This window comes from Mustela erminea, chromosome X, assembly GCF_009829155.1.
Source record: "Mustela erminea isolate mMusErm1 chromosome X, mMusErm1.Pri, whole genome shotgun sequence".
In the NCBI taxonomy this organism is placed as follows: Eukaryota; Metazoa; Chordata; class Mammalia; order Carnivora; family Mustelidae; genus Mustela; species Mustela erminea.
Window position 1 is genome coordinate 96,203,393 of NC_045635.1, and position 16,080 is coordinate 96,219,472.

The 16,080-nt window shown below is 41.4% G+C and overlaps 1 protein-coding gene across 1 annotated transcript in view; it reads left to right on the forward strand.

The window, feature by feature from the left end:
* Window positions 1-15,739, forward strand: part of LUZP4 (leucine zipper protein 4) — a 43,308-nt gene extending 27,569 nt beyond the window's left edge. Inside the window, exons 5-8 of the mRNA XM_032331756.1 lie at window positions 4,055-4,136; window positions 8,622-8,674; window positions 13,465-13,588; window positions 15,196-15,739. Of these exons, the coding sequence (XP_032187647.1) occupies window positions 4,055-4,136; window positions 8,622-8,674; window positions 13,465-13,588; window positions 15,196-15,294 (358 nt within the window). The 3' untranslated portion in view covers window positions 15,295-15,739. The remainder of the gene's footprint in view (window positions 1-4,054; window positions 4,137-8,621; window positions 8,675-13,464; window positions 13,589-15,195) is intronic.
* Window positions 15,740-16,080: the final 341 nt, after the last annotated feature.

Consider the following 16,080-nt stretch of genomic DNA (forward strand, 5'->3'; position numbering starts at 1 on the left):
TAAGTTGACCAATTAGGTGTAATAATACTCTTCAGATCTGAAGTTGGCTTCTCCACCTGGTAGAAAATGAAGACTTCAGTGATTTCATGCCCTCACACCAAATCTTCCTCTCAGGCCAGCTTCACCAGGAGCTAAAGACAAACCAGAAGTTCTCCGTACATTTCTGCCTTAAACAAGCCACCAATGTAGTAGCCCAGTGTGGTCTAAATAAAAGTAGTTGTGCAAATATCTGGAATAAAGAATGATAGCATATTCAGAATATTATTTATTTATGGAGATTTACAATAACTTTTTTCAATTTTGAAAAACCAATATGATTCTCAAAAACTCTACACAGGGACGCCTGGGTGGCTCAGTTGGTTGAGCAGCTGCCTTCGGCTCAGGTCATGATCCCAGTGTCCTGGGATCGAGTCCCACATCGGGCTCCTTGTTCGGCGGGGAGCCTGCTTCTCCCTCTGCCTCTGCCTGCCATTCTGTCTGCCTGTGCTTGCTCTCTCCCCCTCTCTCTCTCTGATAAATAAATAAAATCTTTAAAAAACAAACAAACAAACAAAAAAACTCTACACAGAATTTATTGTAAACAAGGTGTGGATTTGGGTGTTTCACACCTCCAAAATACTGGATTTCAGCTTTTGCTCCTTTTTCCTGATACAGTAATGATATCCAGAGACAGATGCCTGCCTTGGCCGGGAAAGTGGTGTGTAAATAGAGAAGCAGAACAAAAACTGTCTTTTGTACTCTCCACTAAATAATTTACATGAAATGAATGGCAAAATGCGCATGTCTTTACATTAATTGGGCTGTCCCCCAGACAAAGCTTTTCTAAACACAGATAACAGCTTCAGAGGAAATGAGGTACTTAGTTTTGGAGTGCTTGCCATTTAAACTCCAATTATAGAGTGACAACTGACATCTTATTACCACACCAGCATTCCAAGTAATTCTTGCAACAGATTCAAACCTGAGTACAACTGACAAATCAATTTTGGGTCTAGAATCTCTAATTTACTATGTATTGCTCTAAAAACAGAAGTCTTTTCAGACCGGCTGATTTCCCTCTCTGTATTCCCAAATTCTTCACTACTCCTTAGCTCTGTTTGTTACCCAGTTGTTAGTTTTATTCTTATTTCTTGAAAGAAGATGCCAGTGAGAATCTGATCTATGTTTTTAAATGAAAGGCTCCTAATGGAGTATAAGTAGCATGGGTGAGTGGAAACAACATAAGAATATGAAGACATGGCTTTGTGTCCCAACTCTGTCACTAAATATATCAAGCAAATTATTTACTCTTTCTGGATCTCAATCTCCTATTATGTGAAAGGAGAAATTTGGACTATGTGACAGGATCTATGGCAACTGGCAACATCTTAAGAGTTTATGAGTTTCATCTTTTTATTTTTTTATTTTATTTTAATTTATTTTTAAAGATTTTATTTATTTATTTGACAGACAGAGATCACAAGTAGGCAGAGAGGCAGGCAGAGAGAGAGAGATGGGGAAAGCAGGCTCTGCACTGAGCAAAGAGCCCGATGCGGGGCTCGATCCCAGGACCCCGGGATCATGACCCAAGCCGAAAGCAGAGGCTTTAACCCACTGAGCCACTCACACACCCCTCATCTTTTTATTTAAAAAAATTGTAAAATACAACATGAAGTTTACCATCTTAATCACTTTCAAGCATACATTTGAGTGACTTTAAGTATAGTCACAATGTTGTGAAACAAATCTGCGTAGCTTCTTCATTTCACAAAATGGAAACTCTGTACCCATTAAATAATAACTTCCCATTTTCCCTCTATCCCTAATCCATGGTGACTATCATTTTCCTTGCTGTTTCTGTGACTTTGACTGCTTTAGATACCTCCTGCGAGTGGAATCATGTAGTTCTTGTTTTTTTGTGACTGGCTTATTTTACCTAGCATGATATTCTCAAGGTTCATCTGTGTGGTAGCATGTGACAGGATCTACTTCCTTTTAAAGGCTGAAAGATATTCCATTGTGTGTATATACCACACTTTATTTATCCATCAATGGACATTGGGCTTGCTTCTACCTCTTCAAATAAACTCTCTGCCCCCCTTCCCTTTTGGGATTCTCGTAATGCGTATATTGGCCCTCTTGATAATGTACCATAAATCCCTTGGGCTCTTTTCATTTTTTTTCATTTGTTTCTGTTTTTGCGCCTCCAAATCAATGATTTCCAGTGACCTGTCTTCCAGTTTGCTGGTTCTTTTTTCGGCCGAATCCAATCTCCTGCAGAAACCCTCCAACGAATTTTTCATTTCGGTTATTGTATTTTTCAGATCCAGAGTTTGTTCAGTTATTTTTTATAGTCTCAGTTATTTTTTATAGTTTCTGTTTCCTGGCTGATGTTCTTATTTTGTTCATGCACCATTTTCCTGATTTCCTTTAGTCATGTACCTGTGTTCTCTTTTAGCTCATTGAGCATTTTTATGACCATTATTTTAAACTCTGTCAGGTAGTTCATAGATCTGCATTGCTTCAAGGCTGATTTCTGCTGTCTTATTTTGGTCCTTTGATTGGACCAGGTTTCTGTTTCTTTGTATGTCTTATGCTTTTGGCTGAGATTTGGGCCTTTTTTGTGTGTGCGTGTGATTTTTTGGGTTTATTTGAGAGAGAGAGAGCACAAGCACCACAAGCACAGGGAGACACAGGCAGAGGTAGAGGGAGAAACAGGCTCCCTGCTGAGCAGGTAGGCGGATGCAAGGCTTGATTCCAGGACCCTGGGATCATGACCTGAGCTAAAGGCAGGCAGACGCTTCACCGACTGAGCCCCCCAGGCAGCCCAAGGAATTTGGGCATTTGAAACAATAAACACCTTCCTTAGTTTTTTAATACTGGCTTCATGCAGAGGAAGACCACCAATCTACTGCCTGGGGCCTCTAGCACCTTTCAGACCTTTTATAATCTTGTACCGCTTGGCATCTGCCTACAGAACTGCAGCTCTACTGTGCTGCTTGCCTCTGTTTTCAGTAGCTTCCAAACTCTGGCACCGGTCCCACGGATGTTCTGAATCTGGTGAGACAAAAACCAGTCCCTCAGACAGCCCCCAGAGAAATCAGAACATTGCAGACATGGTCCACTTCTAGTTTCCATCCCAAGAGAGAAGCCCTAGTATGGGTTTTTCTTATCCCCAGTTGCTCTCTGCTGGAGGCATAGGGGGAGGGACACAGATGGGCACATTAAATGTTGTGAATATTCCTACCCTATTCCCTGGAATCCCTTCTTGGTTTTATAATGGCCTGGGTGCTGTAGCTTCTCAGCTGGTCTCTAGAGTTCTCATAGAGGCATTCTAGTCTATATATAGCTTTTAACTCAGTGTTATCTCTCAGGCAAGGAAGGCCTATAGCTTCCTCGTCTGCTGTTGTCTTATTTAGTCTGCTTGGGCTGCCATGGCAAAATACCTCAGACTGGGTGCTTTAAATGACAGGAATCTATTTCTTCCAGTTCTGGAGGCTGGAAGTCTGGCATCAGGGCACTAGCATGGCAGGAGTCTAGTGAGGGCTTTCTTCCTGTCTTGTATCCAGCCACCTCTCTCTGTGTTCTAACGTGGTGGAGAGAGAGCAAACTGATCTCTTCCTCTTCTTATAAGGACACTAATCCCATCATGGGGCCCTCGCCTCGTGACCTCGTCTAATCTTAATTACTTACCAAACGACCTCTGTTCCACATACTATCACATTGGGGGTTAGGGTTTCAATTCAGGAATTTTGAAGAAACAAAGCATTGAGTCTCTAAGTATCATCTTGCTGACATCACTCCTGAAGAAAATTTTAAACAAAAATAGTCACCCAAATGCCTGATTAACTTCTGATCTTTGTTATGCATGTGGTAAGTAATAATTCACACCTAAGCTGAAAAATCACTTATCAAAACACTCTTTTGTATTTTAATTGTCTCTAGTATTCTGTTTCAGATCAGATGTTGAAATATGCATAATAAAATAATATTGCTTGAAAACATGCATTTTACATAATTTCTTTGAAAATAAAAGTTTGCCTTTTAAATTATCAACATTTATGATTTGTATCAGGTTTTTAGTAATGAAAAGAAGGAATGAATACTTCCAGAAGCAGACGCGTCAAAGACATGATCAAATGGACAAGAATCGAAGGGTAACTATCAGTGCTTTCAATTTTATAGCTCAGAGTCTCCGTAGTTTTTTAATATCATTTGCATTTGAACAGGCTTTTCTTTTTGAAGCGGCTTTCCTTCTGGTAGTTAGTTTTGACATCTGCTTGTACTGATGATTACTTTAATACATTGTTAAAGCCTTTTTATCAACAATCAGCAAAATCTTTTTATCAGCAATGTAGGAAGAAGCCGTGTATGCTGCACATGTCGACTTGACATGAGTCAGGTATTTCCAGCTTTGTAGTATAATTGCTTGCAATAGGTTTCTACTTCTGTTACCCTCATTCTACTTTACTTTATTGAGCTTCTAAGTGGGCACTAGCCACAAGGGAGATAAGATGATACAGGTAAGACTTTTTTTATTTTAAAGATTTTTATTTCTTTATTTGACAGAGAGAGAGAGAGTGCACAATCAGGGGGAGTGAGAGAGGAAGTAGCCAGGTTCCCTGCTGAACAGGGAGTCCAATGCCATGCGGGGCTCAATTCCAGGATGCTGGGATCATGACCTGAGCCAAAGACAGATGCTTTACAGACAGCCACCCAGGCTCCCCACAAATTAAACTTACAATAGAATGTATTACTTTTTTTTAAGTAGGCTCCACAACCAACATGGGTCTTGGACTCACGACCTTGAGATCAAGAGTCCCACGGTCTACCGACTGAGCCAGCCAAGTACCCCTATAGCATGTGTTATTTTAAATACTCTTCACAATCTTTAAATATTCTTTACTATCCCTAGGGTACTGTCTTTATTTTATTTATTATTTATTTGCTGAAGTTCTATGAATAACAGTTACAAGAAATGCTGTCTATTGATTAAGCCAATTAAATCTATTTTGTGGGAAACTTCCATCTTTAATACAGAGCCCATGTGTTTCACAAGTATTTATTTATTTATTTTTAAAAGCTTTATTTATTTAAGTAATCTCTACACTCCACATAGGGCTTGAACTCACAACCCTGAGGTCAAGAGTCACATGCTCTTCCAACTGATCCAGCCAGCTGCCCCTGACATAAACATTCTGTTGAGTAGATTTAGCTCCTACATAAAATACCTAATACTTATTCTTACACATGGCACTCTGGTATTTTTCCCAATACTTCTTTACCTATAGGAAAAGACAGGGTAGCTTAAATGACAGCATGTAAAGTGTTCTAGCCTGGGTCTCAGGGACTTGGCTTCCCTTCCTGGTTAATCTGCTTACTAGCTGCATGTATGACCTTCTCCAAGTCACCTCCTCTGCTCTCAATATTAGTTTTCCCCCCGAGAAATAAGATTAGAACGAAGGACATCTATGAGATAGCTAAAGAAATCTAGGTGGTGTGGTATGGTGACTAATGACAGGAGCTTTGGACTCTCGTTTGGATGAAATCATATCTAATCAATTTCAAGATACACATTTTTTTCAGGTTTTAATATCTCTGAAATCAGGTAGTGCCTTACATTCAATGATATACCATAGTTAAATTGAAAAGCGTTAAAGGATTTCTCAGTGATATGTAAAATGACAGCCCATTTTATAACCATGGTGTCATGGTTATGTCCAGCTGAGGAAGCCCGAGGCAGTCACTTGGAGCCTGTTTTCTCAGCTATAAAATGGGAATAATATTGCTCTCCTACTTTGCAATGAGCCACCTAGGTGCCCTATCAACAGATTTTCAATGCGAAGTAAAAATCTCCACGAGGGATGCCTGGGCGGCTCAGTTGGTTAAGCGTCTACCTTTGGCTCAGGTCATGATCCCAGGGTCCTGGGATCCAGTCCCAAATCGGACTCTCTGCTCAGTGGGGAGCCTGCTCCTCCCTCTCCTTTTGCCTGCTGCTCTGCCTACTTGTGTCTTCTCTCTCTCTCTCTGTCAAATAAAATAAAAAATTTTAAATCCCCATGAGAATATAGGGGCAAATATGAATATTTTAAAAATAGGAACAAAATCTCTAATAGGCTTCCATATAGACACAGCTACAACCTCCTAAATGTTTCTGTTTGTCCATTATTTCTTGAACATGACTTCAGTTCCTACCATTCTAATAAGATAGAGGTGGTCCCAAGGTACTAACCAGCTAGGGAGGTCAGGGAAGGCATCCAAGAGGAGAGAAAGTGTTTGCCTTGGGTCCTAGAGGCAGAGTAGAGTTAAGCAAAGCAGAAAAGGTAGGAAAGGCATTCTAGTCAGAGGAAACATCATGTATAAAGGAATAGAAGCGAAAAAAAGCCCAGCATTTTTGGCAAACCTCAATTAGCTTCGTTTGACCAGCCTGCAGTAGTTTTCCAAACTTTATACTGCAGCGTACTAGCGTTTTCAAAGCAGTACCCTAGGGGCCAATGAAGGCAGTTTTACTTTCCTGTATTTTGCATATCGGGGTACCTAAAAAGACTTTGTTAGAACTCGGTAGTCTACCACTTAAAAAAAAAAAAAAAAGGTTTGAAAAAAATCCCTGAGCTCAAGTGCCAAGTGTGTGGGCAGAGCTATTGAGAGGCAAGTGTGAAGAGGTAGAGTGTCAGGAGCCCGATCACGGAGGGCCTGTGTGCCATGCTAGAGTACGGATTTTATATCGAGGGCAGTACAGAAGTATTGGAAGACCTTAAGGAAGGAAATGGCATTAATCAATTTATTTTAGAAATAATTACATGAGCTCAAATCCCTTTCTTTTTTTTTTAAAGATTTTATTTATTTCTTTGACAGAGAGAGAGAGATCACAAGCAGGCAGAGAGAGAGGGGGAAGCAGGCTCCCCGCTGAGCAGAGAGCCCGATGCGGGGCTCGATCCCAGGACCCTGAGATCATGACCTGAGTTGAAGGCAGAGGCTTAACCCGCTGAGCCACCCAGGCGCCCCAAATCCCTTTCTTTTAATAGCTTTGAGTTGTAATTCCTGCTCCTTTCCCCCTAGCTCCATGGCTCCTATTCTCATTTCTCCTTTTTTGGCTTCTCTACCACCCTGTTAAGCTCCTGGGTAATCTGCTGTGATTGCCACTAGTTTGGGTGTAAACTGTACCCCCATTCTAGGGGCATCCTTATCCTTCTTTAGTTCTTGTCAAGGACCCTATTAACTAGTGTAGCCATATGTGAGGCTCTGTTTCGCTCATGGAGTCACTGCCCTTAGACACACATGCATCTTGAATTCAGGGCTGCCTTCGTAATAGGTTTAGTTACGAACACTAATATGTGCTTCCAACTTGAACATGAACTTTCCAATAAGAGCATATTTGACCTGTAACCACTAACACTGAGAAATACCTTCATGTGTTATGGTCCTTTTAGAGCCTACTGGCTTGATGGACTTTTTGGCTGCTATTACATTGTTTTTAAGGCTCTTAGTACCAAACCTGCTTGCAAACTAACTGTGGTTAGCATTGCGTATAAAAAGAGCCGAACCACTAAATACCAGCTACACATAACTGGACGCACTGAAACCAGCTCAGCTGTGGAGTGATCTGGACCAATTAACATTTGAATGGAATGTTTTCATTATGCTTTGGTTAGTTTCATTGACCACATGTAGGTGCAACCTGTGTGGTCATTTACAAAGTCATTACAGGCATAAGGGATTTAAGCTAATTATTGGAAAAAATCCTAACTTGCCCATGAAATGGCTGATTAGAATACAGGTTAGATTTTCTAAAATTAAGTTATTAGGATAATACAGTTCTCTATCTCACTTAGCTATCTTTTTAGTTTTGTGGGTTTTTTGGTAGGTTTTATTTTTTTTTAAAGATTTATTATTTGTTTGACAGAGAGAGAGAGAGAGATCACAAGTAGGCAGAGAGGCAGGCAGAGAGAGAGGGGGAAGCAGGCTCCCTGCTGAGCAGAGAGCCCGATGCGGGGCTCCATCCCAGGACCCTGAGATCATGACCTGAGCTGAAGGCAGAGGCTTAACCCACTGAACCACCCAGGCGCCCCTATCTTTTTAGTTTTTTACATTTTTTTAAAAGTAATCTCTATACCCAATGTGGGGTTCAAACTTAAAACCCCTGAACAAGAGTCACTGGCTACGGATGGAGCCAGCCAGGCATTTCCCCCCACCTACCTACCTTAGTTACCTTAAATGCAGTCGAATCACAGTCTTATTAAAGAAAAGTTATAAGGACACATTGGTGTATTTTAGCTACAGTTATTATCTTTCTCCTGATCAAGACAAGTACCATGGGGATCCAGACCACATCTAGATCCTAAAAATTTTCTTCTGGGTCTCCACGAACTATAAGGCCTTTGGGAAGACATCTGACTTTTCTGAATCTTCATTCCCTAATTTGCTGTCTGAGGGGGTTGGACTGCTTGATCGCCAAGGGACCCCTGGCTTTGACATTCTTACATCTGTGAATAGGGGAGGAAAATCTGCAATTGAATGGTAGACTGAGGATCAAGCAAAGAGAATATTGTTACAGAAAATGTTAATTGAAGATGCAGAAAATAAGCACCTTGTGCTGAGGACAGAAGGCTTTTGCATGATTTGTTTCAACTTTTCCCATTTAGATGTCACCAGAAGATGACCGCAGCGTCCGTGAAAATGATCGAAGACATGAAAGGTAATTGCTGATAGACATCTGTACAATTAAATTTTGTTATTCTTAGGGGGAAAATGAAACAAAAACAAATACAGATAACTTGCAGCAAGGGGCCTCTGATTCTGAACAATCCATAACAATTTCTGTTAACGATCCTAGTATAGAACCAGAAAATTCCCGAGTAAAACTGCCCGGCTTGATTTTATGTTTATGTTTGAGATTTCCATGTTTCATTTTGCTACGGTGAGCATAAATGTCTTGAGGTTGTATCCTTTCTACTTAAAGCATGCAGGAATTATCACTCTGAGGAATTCGGTGCCATGAAGATTCTTCTTCATTTTCAGTCTTAAGATTAAAGCCCTCTGCTCTTTATAATCAATACCAGACATACTAAGTAAATTTCAGTGTTCCACATGATCTTAGATGTAAGCATAGAGGACATTGCCAGGTGAAATTATCAGGAGTGCTGTTATCCTCCCTTCAAAGGGGGTCTAACTAAGGACATCTGTGGAAGGGTTGAAATAGCTGTGGACATAGGAGCGGATTAATTATAATCGATGGCATTTACTGAGGGCCTGTTATGTGCTAGGCACTGTGCTAAGCCCTTTCACATTTGTGCTATAATTTAATCCCCAGCAATCCCGTGAGGTAGGTATGAACATTTCCATATTACAGATGAACAAAATAAGCTCAATAGGGTATTTAACTTCCTCAAAACAGTACAACTACTAACATAATTCAAATTTTGAATGATATATTCAAATTTGGTTTGTGTGGCTACAGAGCTGTAGGCTTTCTACTCTTCTTTATTTTTTAAAGAGACTTTTATTTATTTATTTGACAGACAGGGAGAGAGCAGCAGTAGAGGGGGGCAGCAGACAGAGAGAGAGGGATGAGCAGGCTCCCTGCTGAGCAAGGAGCAAGGACCCTGGGCTCATGACCTGAGCTGAAGGCAGATGCCTGATGACTGGGTTGCCCAGGCGCCCCTCAGACTTAGTTTTTTTTTTTTTTTTTTTTTTTTTTTTTAAGATTTTATTTTTTTATTTTACATACAGAGATCACAAGTAAGCAGAGAGGCAGGCAGAGAGAGAGAGGAGGAAGCAGGCTCCCTGCTGAGCAGAGAGCCCGATGTGGGGCTCGATCCCAGGACCCTGGGATCATGACCTGAGCCGAAGGCAGAGGCTTAACCCACTGAGCCACCCAGGCGCCCCTCAGACATAGTTTTTTAAAACTCTCTGGTCATATTTGAGTTCGCACACTTCTCTGTCAGATATGACATTTCAAAACAAATACGACATTTCAGTCAATGTCTTGGAAATATAACCGATGTTTTTAATTGTGTCCTCTTTCAAGAAGAACAGATTTTTTTTTGAGATTTTATTTATTTTTTATTTTTAAATTTTTAAAAAGATTTTATTTATTTATTTGACAGACAACACAAGCAGGAGGCACAACAGGCAGAGGAGGAGGGCGAAAGAGGCTCCCCACTGAGCAGGGGGCCTGATGTGGGGCTCAATCCCAGGCCCTGGGATCATGACCTGAGCTGAAGGCAGGCGCTTAACTAACTGAGCCACCCAGGCGCCCCTATTTACTTATTTATTTATTTAGAGAGAAAGAAAGCCTTAGTAGAGGGTGGGGCAGAGGGAGAGGGAGAGAAGCAGACTCCTCCTTGAGCGCAGAGCCCTGGGGGGTAGGAAGGGTGCTCAGTTCCACGACCCAGAGATCATGACCCAAGTGCAAATCAGGACTCAGATGCTCAACCAACTGAGCTCCCCAGGCGCCACTCTACTCTTCCATAGTGTCTCTCCACCAGTATAGGTAAAGACAAGGTTCAATTCTTTAAAAGCCTAGCATATTAGTTTTCTATTGCTGCTTAAACAAATCACCACAAACCGCTTAGAACAGCACTCCTTTATTATCTCAGAGTCCTACTTCTCAGATGTCCAGGTACGCTGGGCTGGTTTTCTACCTACGGCCTCCTGGAACTGAAATCCAGTTGCTGGCCCTGGGCTGTACTCTTATCTGGAGGCCCTAGGGAAGAGTCCACTTCCAAGCTCGCTTTAGTTATTGGAAAAATTTAGTTCCTGGAGGTTCTAGGAATGAGGTTTCTGTTTCCCTGCTGGCTGTCAGCCACGGGTCACCCTGCTTCTAGAGGCAGCCTGAATTCCTTTTCTTGTGGGGCCCTTTCCATCCTCAAACCAGCAACAACATGTCATGTCCTTCTCATTCTTTGTTGTTGTTGTTTTTAAAGATCTTATTTATTTATTTATTAGAGAAAGAGAGAGAGAGAGAAAGCACAAGCAGGGGAAAGGGTGGGAGGGAGAGGGAGAAGCAAACTCCCTACTGAGCAGGCAGCCCGATGTGGGGCTCAATCCCAGGACCCTGAGATCAGGACCTGAGCAGAAGACAGAGGCTTAACCCACTGAGCCACCCAGGCACCCCCAAAGGCAGACATTTAACCAACTGAGCCACACAGGGGCCTCCTCTTTGTTTTCTTTCTTTCTTTCTTTTTTTTTTTTTTAAAGATATATATATATATTTTTTTTAATTTTTATTTTTTTATTTTCTTTTTTATTTTTAAGTAATCTCTACACCCAACATGGGACTTAAACTCACACCTGAGATCAACAGTCCATGCTCTACACTTGAGTCAGCCAGGTGCCTCTCCTCTCTGAAACATCCTGACTTCTTATTTTGCCCCATCTTTTGTTTTTCTCATATGATTAGATTAGGCCAGACCAGATAAATCAGGATAATCTCCCTCTTTTTAGTCAGTTCACTGATAACTTCAATTCCATGTACAAGGTCTCTTTTGCCATGGATGTGATTTCTCATCATATTCACGGTTCTGAGGCGACCCTTTGGGGATTGATTTTGGAATTTCGCCTACCATATCTAGAATATTACACTTACCCGCTCTTCAGATGAAGACTGTAATATATTCTGTGTTCAACAAATCAAAAAAACATGTCCACGGTCTCTGGAATGTTGTCAAAGAAAAGGAAAGAGAAAGTATAACTAAGAGTTAATTAGCAAACCAGTATTTATTTAATCACTCAATGCACTCTCTCTTTTTGCCAAATCAAACACGGGTTTTGGTCCAGTTGGATCCTCAGAGCAATAGTATTTATAACCAGAAAAAAAGCAACAGTGAAAACAACACCTGACTTACTTAAAACTGCTGCGTACAGGGGCGCCTGGATGGCTCAGTGGGTTAAAGCCTCTGCCTTTGGCTTGGGTCATGATCCCGGGGTTCTGGGATTGAGCCCTGCGTCGGGCCCTCTGCTTAGCAGGGAACCTGCTCCCCCCCCCCCCCCCGCCCTGCCTGCCTCTCTGCCTACTTCTGATCTCTGTCAGATAAACAAATAAAAAAAAATCTTAAAAACTGCTGAGTACAGCAGCTTAACTAAAAATATCAAGATAACCACACAACAGACAGGCTTTTGTTGTTCTCTACGTCTCATAAAGTATGACTACATGCTCTGGTCTGAATGTTTGCGTGCCCCCGAAATTTATATGCTAAAATCCTGATGCCCCATGTGAAGGCGTTAGGAGTAGGGCCTTTGGGAAGTGATTAGATCCTAAGGGTAGAGCCAAGCTGGATTAGGGTTTTTATTTATTTATTTATTTATTTATTTATTTATTTATTTTATTCATTTATTTTTAAAGATTTTATATATTTATTTGACAGAGACATCACTAGTAGGCAGAGAGGCAGGCAGAGAGAGAGGGAAGCAGGCTCCCCACTGAGCAGAGAGCCTGATGCGGGGCTCGATCCCAGGACGCTGAGACCATGACCTGAGCTGAAGGCAGAGGCTTAACCCATTGAGCCACCCAGGCGCCCCTGGATTAGGGTTTTTATAAAAGAGACCCCGCAGAGCTCCCTGGTCCCTTCTACCACAGGAGGCCATAGCTAGAAGTTAGCAGTCTCTAGTCCAGAAGGGGGCATTTATCAGAACCTGATCGGCCCGCACCTCAATCTTTGACTTCCCAGCCTCCAGAACCATGAAAAATAAATGTTTGCTGCTGATAAGCCACCTAGTCTATTTACTTACAGTAGCCCAAACAGATGAAGACCATCCTGAAATAACAGTAAAGCTTCTTTGGCGTTTAAATAGAAGCAAAACTCATCGAGTGGTTTTGAAGTAACAATATAAAAGAGGCTAGATTAAGGCACGCTGGTGATCATCTTGGATACTATGCAAACATCCCTAGTTTCAATACTTGGAGTCTTTTTAAAAAAAGATTTCTTTATTTGAAAGAGAGAGCGAAAGTGGGGGGGAGGAGCAGAGGGAGAGAAAATCTCAAGCAGACTCCCCACCGAGCACGGAGCCTGATGTGGGGCTCCATCCAGCACCCTGAGATTACGAACTGAGCCAAAATCAAAAGTCAGCTGCTTAACCGAATGAGCCACCCAGGTGCCCTAGAATCTATTTTTTTTTTTTAAAGATTTATTTGTTTATTTGAGAGAGAGAAAGTGGGGGGGGGGCGCAGAGGGCGTCTTAAGCTGTGGAGTGTCTGTGCACGGAGCTCCACATGGGGCTTGATCTCACAACCCTGAGATCATGACCCTGAGATCTCAACTTGAGCCAAAACCAGGAGTCAGATGCTTAACCTCCTGTACCCCCAGGAGAACACAGTACGTGGAATCTTGATACTAAAAGGAACTTTGAGGATTCTTGAGTATACCTTTTTCATTATATAGCTGGTGGAAAAGAGACCTAGAGAGGCTAAATTGAAGGGCCCAGAGTTGCTCATCTACTTAGTGCCTGTCAAATATATTTTTATTAAATATTATACTTAATTGACAGAAGCACGAGACGGACTAAAACTTCAGCTTCACTTCCAACAAGTAAAAAAAACTCAACCAAGAGTTCCCGGCAGCAGGCCAGAGGAAAATACCTGAAACTCAACTTTCGAGCGACTGGTAACCAGGTAAATGTAATACAATTGCAGCATAAGTTTGCCCATGGGATGTTCAAGAATCCATGTCTATGTTAAGTACATACAAGGGTTATCTTTTTTTTTTTTTTAAGATTTTATTTATTATTTGACAGAGAGAGATAGGGAACACAAGCGAGAGAGGGAACACAAGCAGGGGGAGTGGAAGAGGAAGAAGCAGGCTTCCCACTGAGCAGGGAGCCCGATGTGGGGCTCGATCCCAGGACCCTGGGATCATGACCTGATCTAAAGGCAAACGCCTAACAAGTGAGCCACCCAGGTGCCCCAAGGGTTATCTTTTATGTATAGGAAAAAAATGGTTAACCAAAGCCTATCTGGAGCCCTTTAATACACAAGAAATGTCTTCCCTGTATTTCTCGTTTGTGAAAGACCTGAAGGTCAAGAAACTAAGCTGACCTCCATTACATTTTGTTAAAGTGAACTCAAGTCAAATGAAGATTTAGCTCCGTCCACTGTGCATTTACATCTGCAGTGGCCTTAAAGCTCAACAGGGTTCCCACTTGCCAAGGAGACATTCTGTGCATACTAAAGAAAAAACAAAAGCGAGAACGAAAACAAAACTAAACAAAAAAACCAATGTATTTTCACAGATTTTCACAGCAGGGGTTGAAATCAAAAGAATGATCTGCCAACTTTCAACTTTCGGTTAGCAATAGGTTAAATTAACCAGAGCACCCTCTTCCATTCGTATTCTGATTAATTATGTTCCACATAAAACCAGATGACCCAGACATGGGAAAGAGGCAATATGTAATATTGGAGAGATGACCTCCGCTTCAGAGCAGTATCAGTCTGGCTTCTGACTTAGGTTTTGGGGTGGTGTTAAGAAGCTATTTCTTTCTTTCTTTCTTTTTGTTCTTAAAAGATTTTTTTTTTTTTTTTGACAGAGAGACACAGAGAGACAGGGAACACAAGCAGGGGGAGCGGGAGAGGGAGAAGCAGGCTTCCCCCCGAGCAGGGAGGCCCGTGCAGGGCTGGATCCCAGGACCCTGGGATCACAACCCAAGCTGAAGCTACCCAGGTGCCCCTAAAAAGCTATTTCTTAAGCTGGAGAGAGAAACTTAGGCTCAGTGGCAGTCTATATAAGGAAGACCCTGGAAGTTAAGTCTCCGGAGATCTCTGAGGTATTCCAGATGGTTAAGGACTAATAATACCAATTGGAAGTCACTTAGCCCTAGGGGGTGTCTTCACAAGGCAGATGACCAGACTCCTGGGCATAAGTGAGGCATTTAATCTCCACTGCATAGAAGTAAGCCCGCCCCTCATTCCGCTGTGGAAGCTTACCCACTTACTCTGTGGACAATTGTGTGCTTTCTTTGTTACCTCTTCAGTTAAAGCCCTTTGAGGACACGGTTTAGCCTAAGAACCCAAGAGCTGGTTATACCATAGATCAGGCAAACTCCTTCATGATTTTAGGGTCACAGAGAAGAGCTCTATGAAGTCTCTTCAAACTCATGGTCTTGCTCTGGTCACTCCTAGCCTTCTCCAGCTGTCCCCTCCCTATCTAATTCAATAACCAAGTTCCCTGAGTGTTTTTTAACATTCACCCACTGAAGTCATAGCTTTTCTTTCCTTCACAGACTAAGCTTTCACTCAATGAAAGATTCTCTAAGCTAAAAATGAAGAAAATGCCAGAATCAATCGTCAGTTCTGAAGACCCAAAAGCCCTTTCTTCTTAAAAGTTGGCTGTCAACAGGAATATCGTAGTGAATTAATGCTAGAGCCTAGATGCATTGTTCCAATATTTAACTTTTTGCTGCTCTTGTTAATGTATTTCTTTCTTAAGTAAGTTTTGATGCAAATAATCTGTAACAAGTGTTTACCTAAAAGAAAAAAGATGTTTAATCTGTTTGCCGAAAAGAACAGAAAGATGAGTAAGAAGTAGGAAAGATGATTTGGAAGGAAAGCTGTTAGAAAGAGAGCTATGTTTTCAGAACGACGTGTCTTTTGAATATTAGAGAATTTGTTTCTTTGGTTTAATTTGTTCCTTGAGCTCTAGAGCCCGCATATGAATCCCAAGTAGACTCTCTTTCAACAATAGAGCAAAATTATTGATAAGTATCTTTTGTGATAAATAATCTCTGCCTCAAGTTAGTAAGATTGAATCCTACTCTTTATTAAAAGGAAAAAATTGTATCCAAGACTTTTCTTTTCTTTTTTTTTTTGAAATTATGCTTTTGTTTTGGACATGAACTTGTAAGAATTTCAAATTGTTCTATCATTTTCCGTGAACACGTTACATTAATAAAGTTTAAATACAAACGTGACTTTTTTCCTTTCCATTGATAGTTGGGGTCCAAAGTAAGGATCCTGATGTAGACGGGTGATCGAAGTGTAATCTGGATGTCAGTTGTGGTCCCACCAAGCCCGTCATTACAATACCCTAAAAATACTGTTTTATAATTACCTGGTACTTCCACATAGGGCTGGTGGTTTTCCGCTTAATTTAATAAATCCTGTCCTCA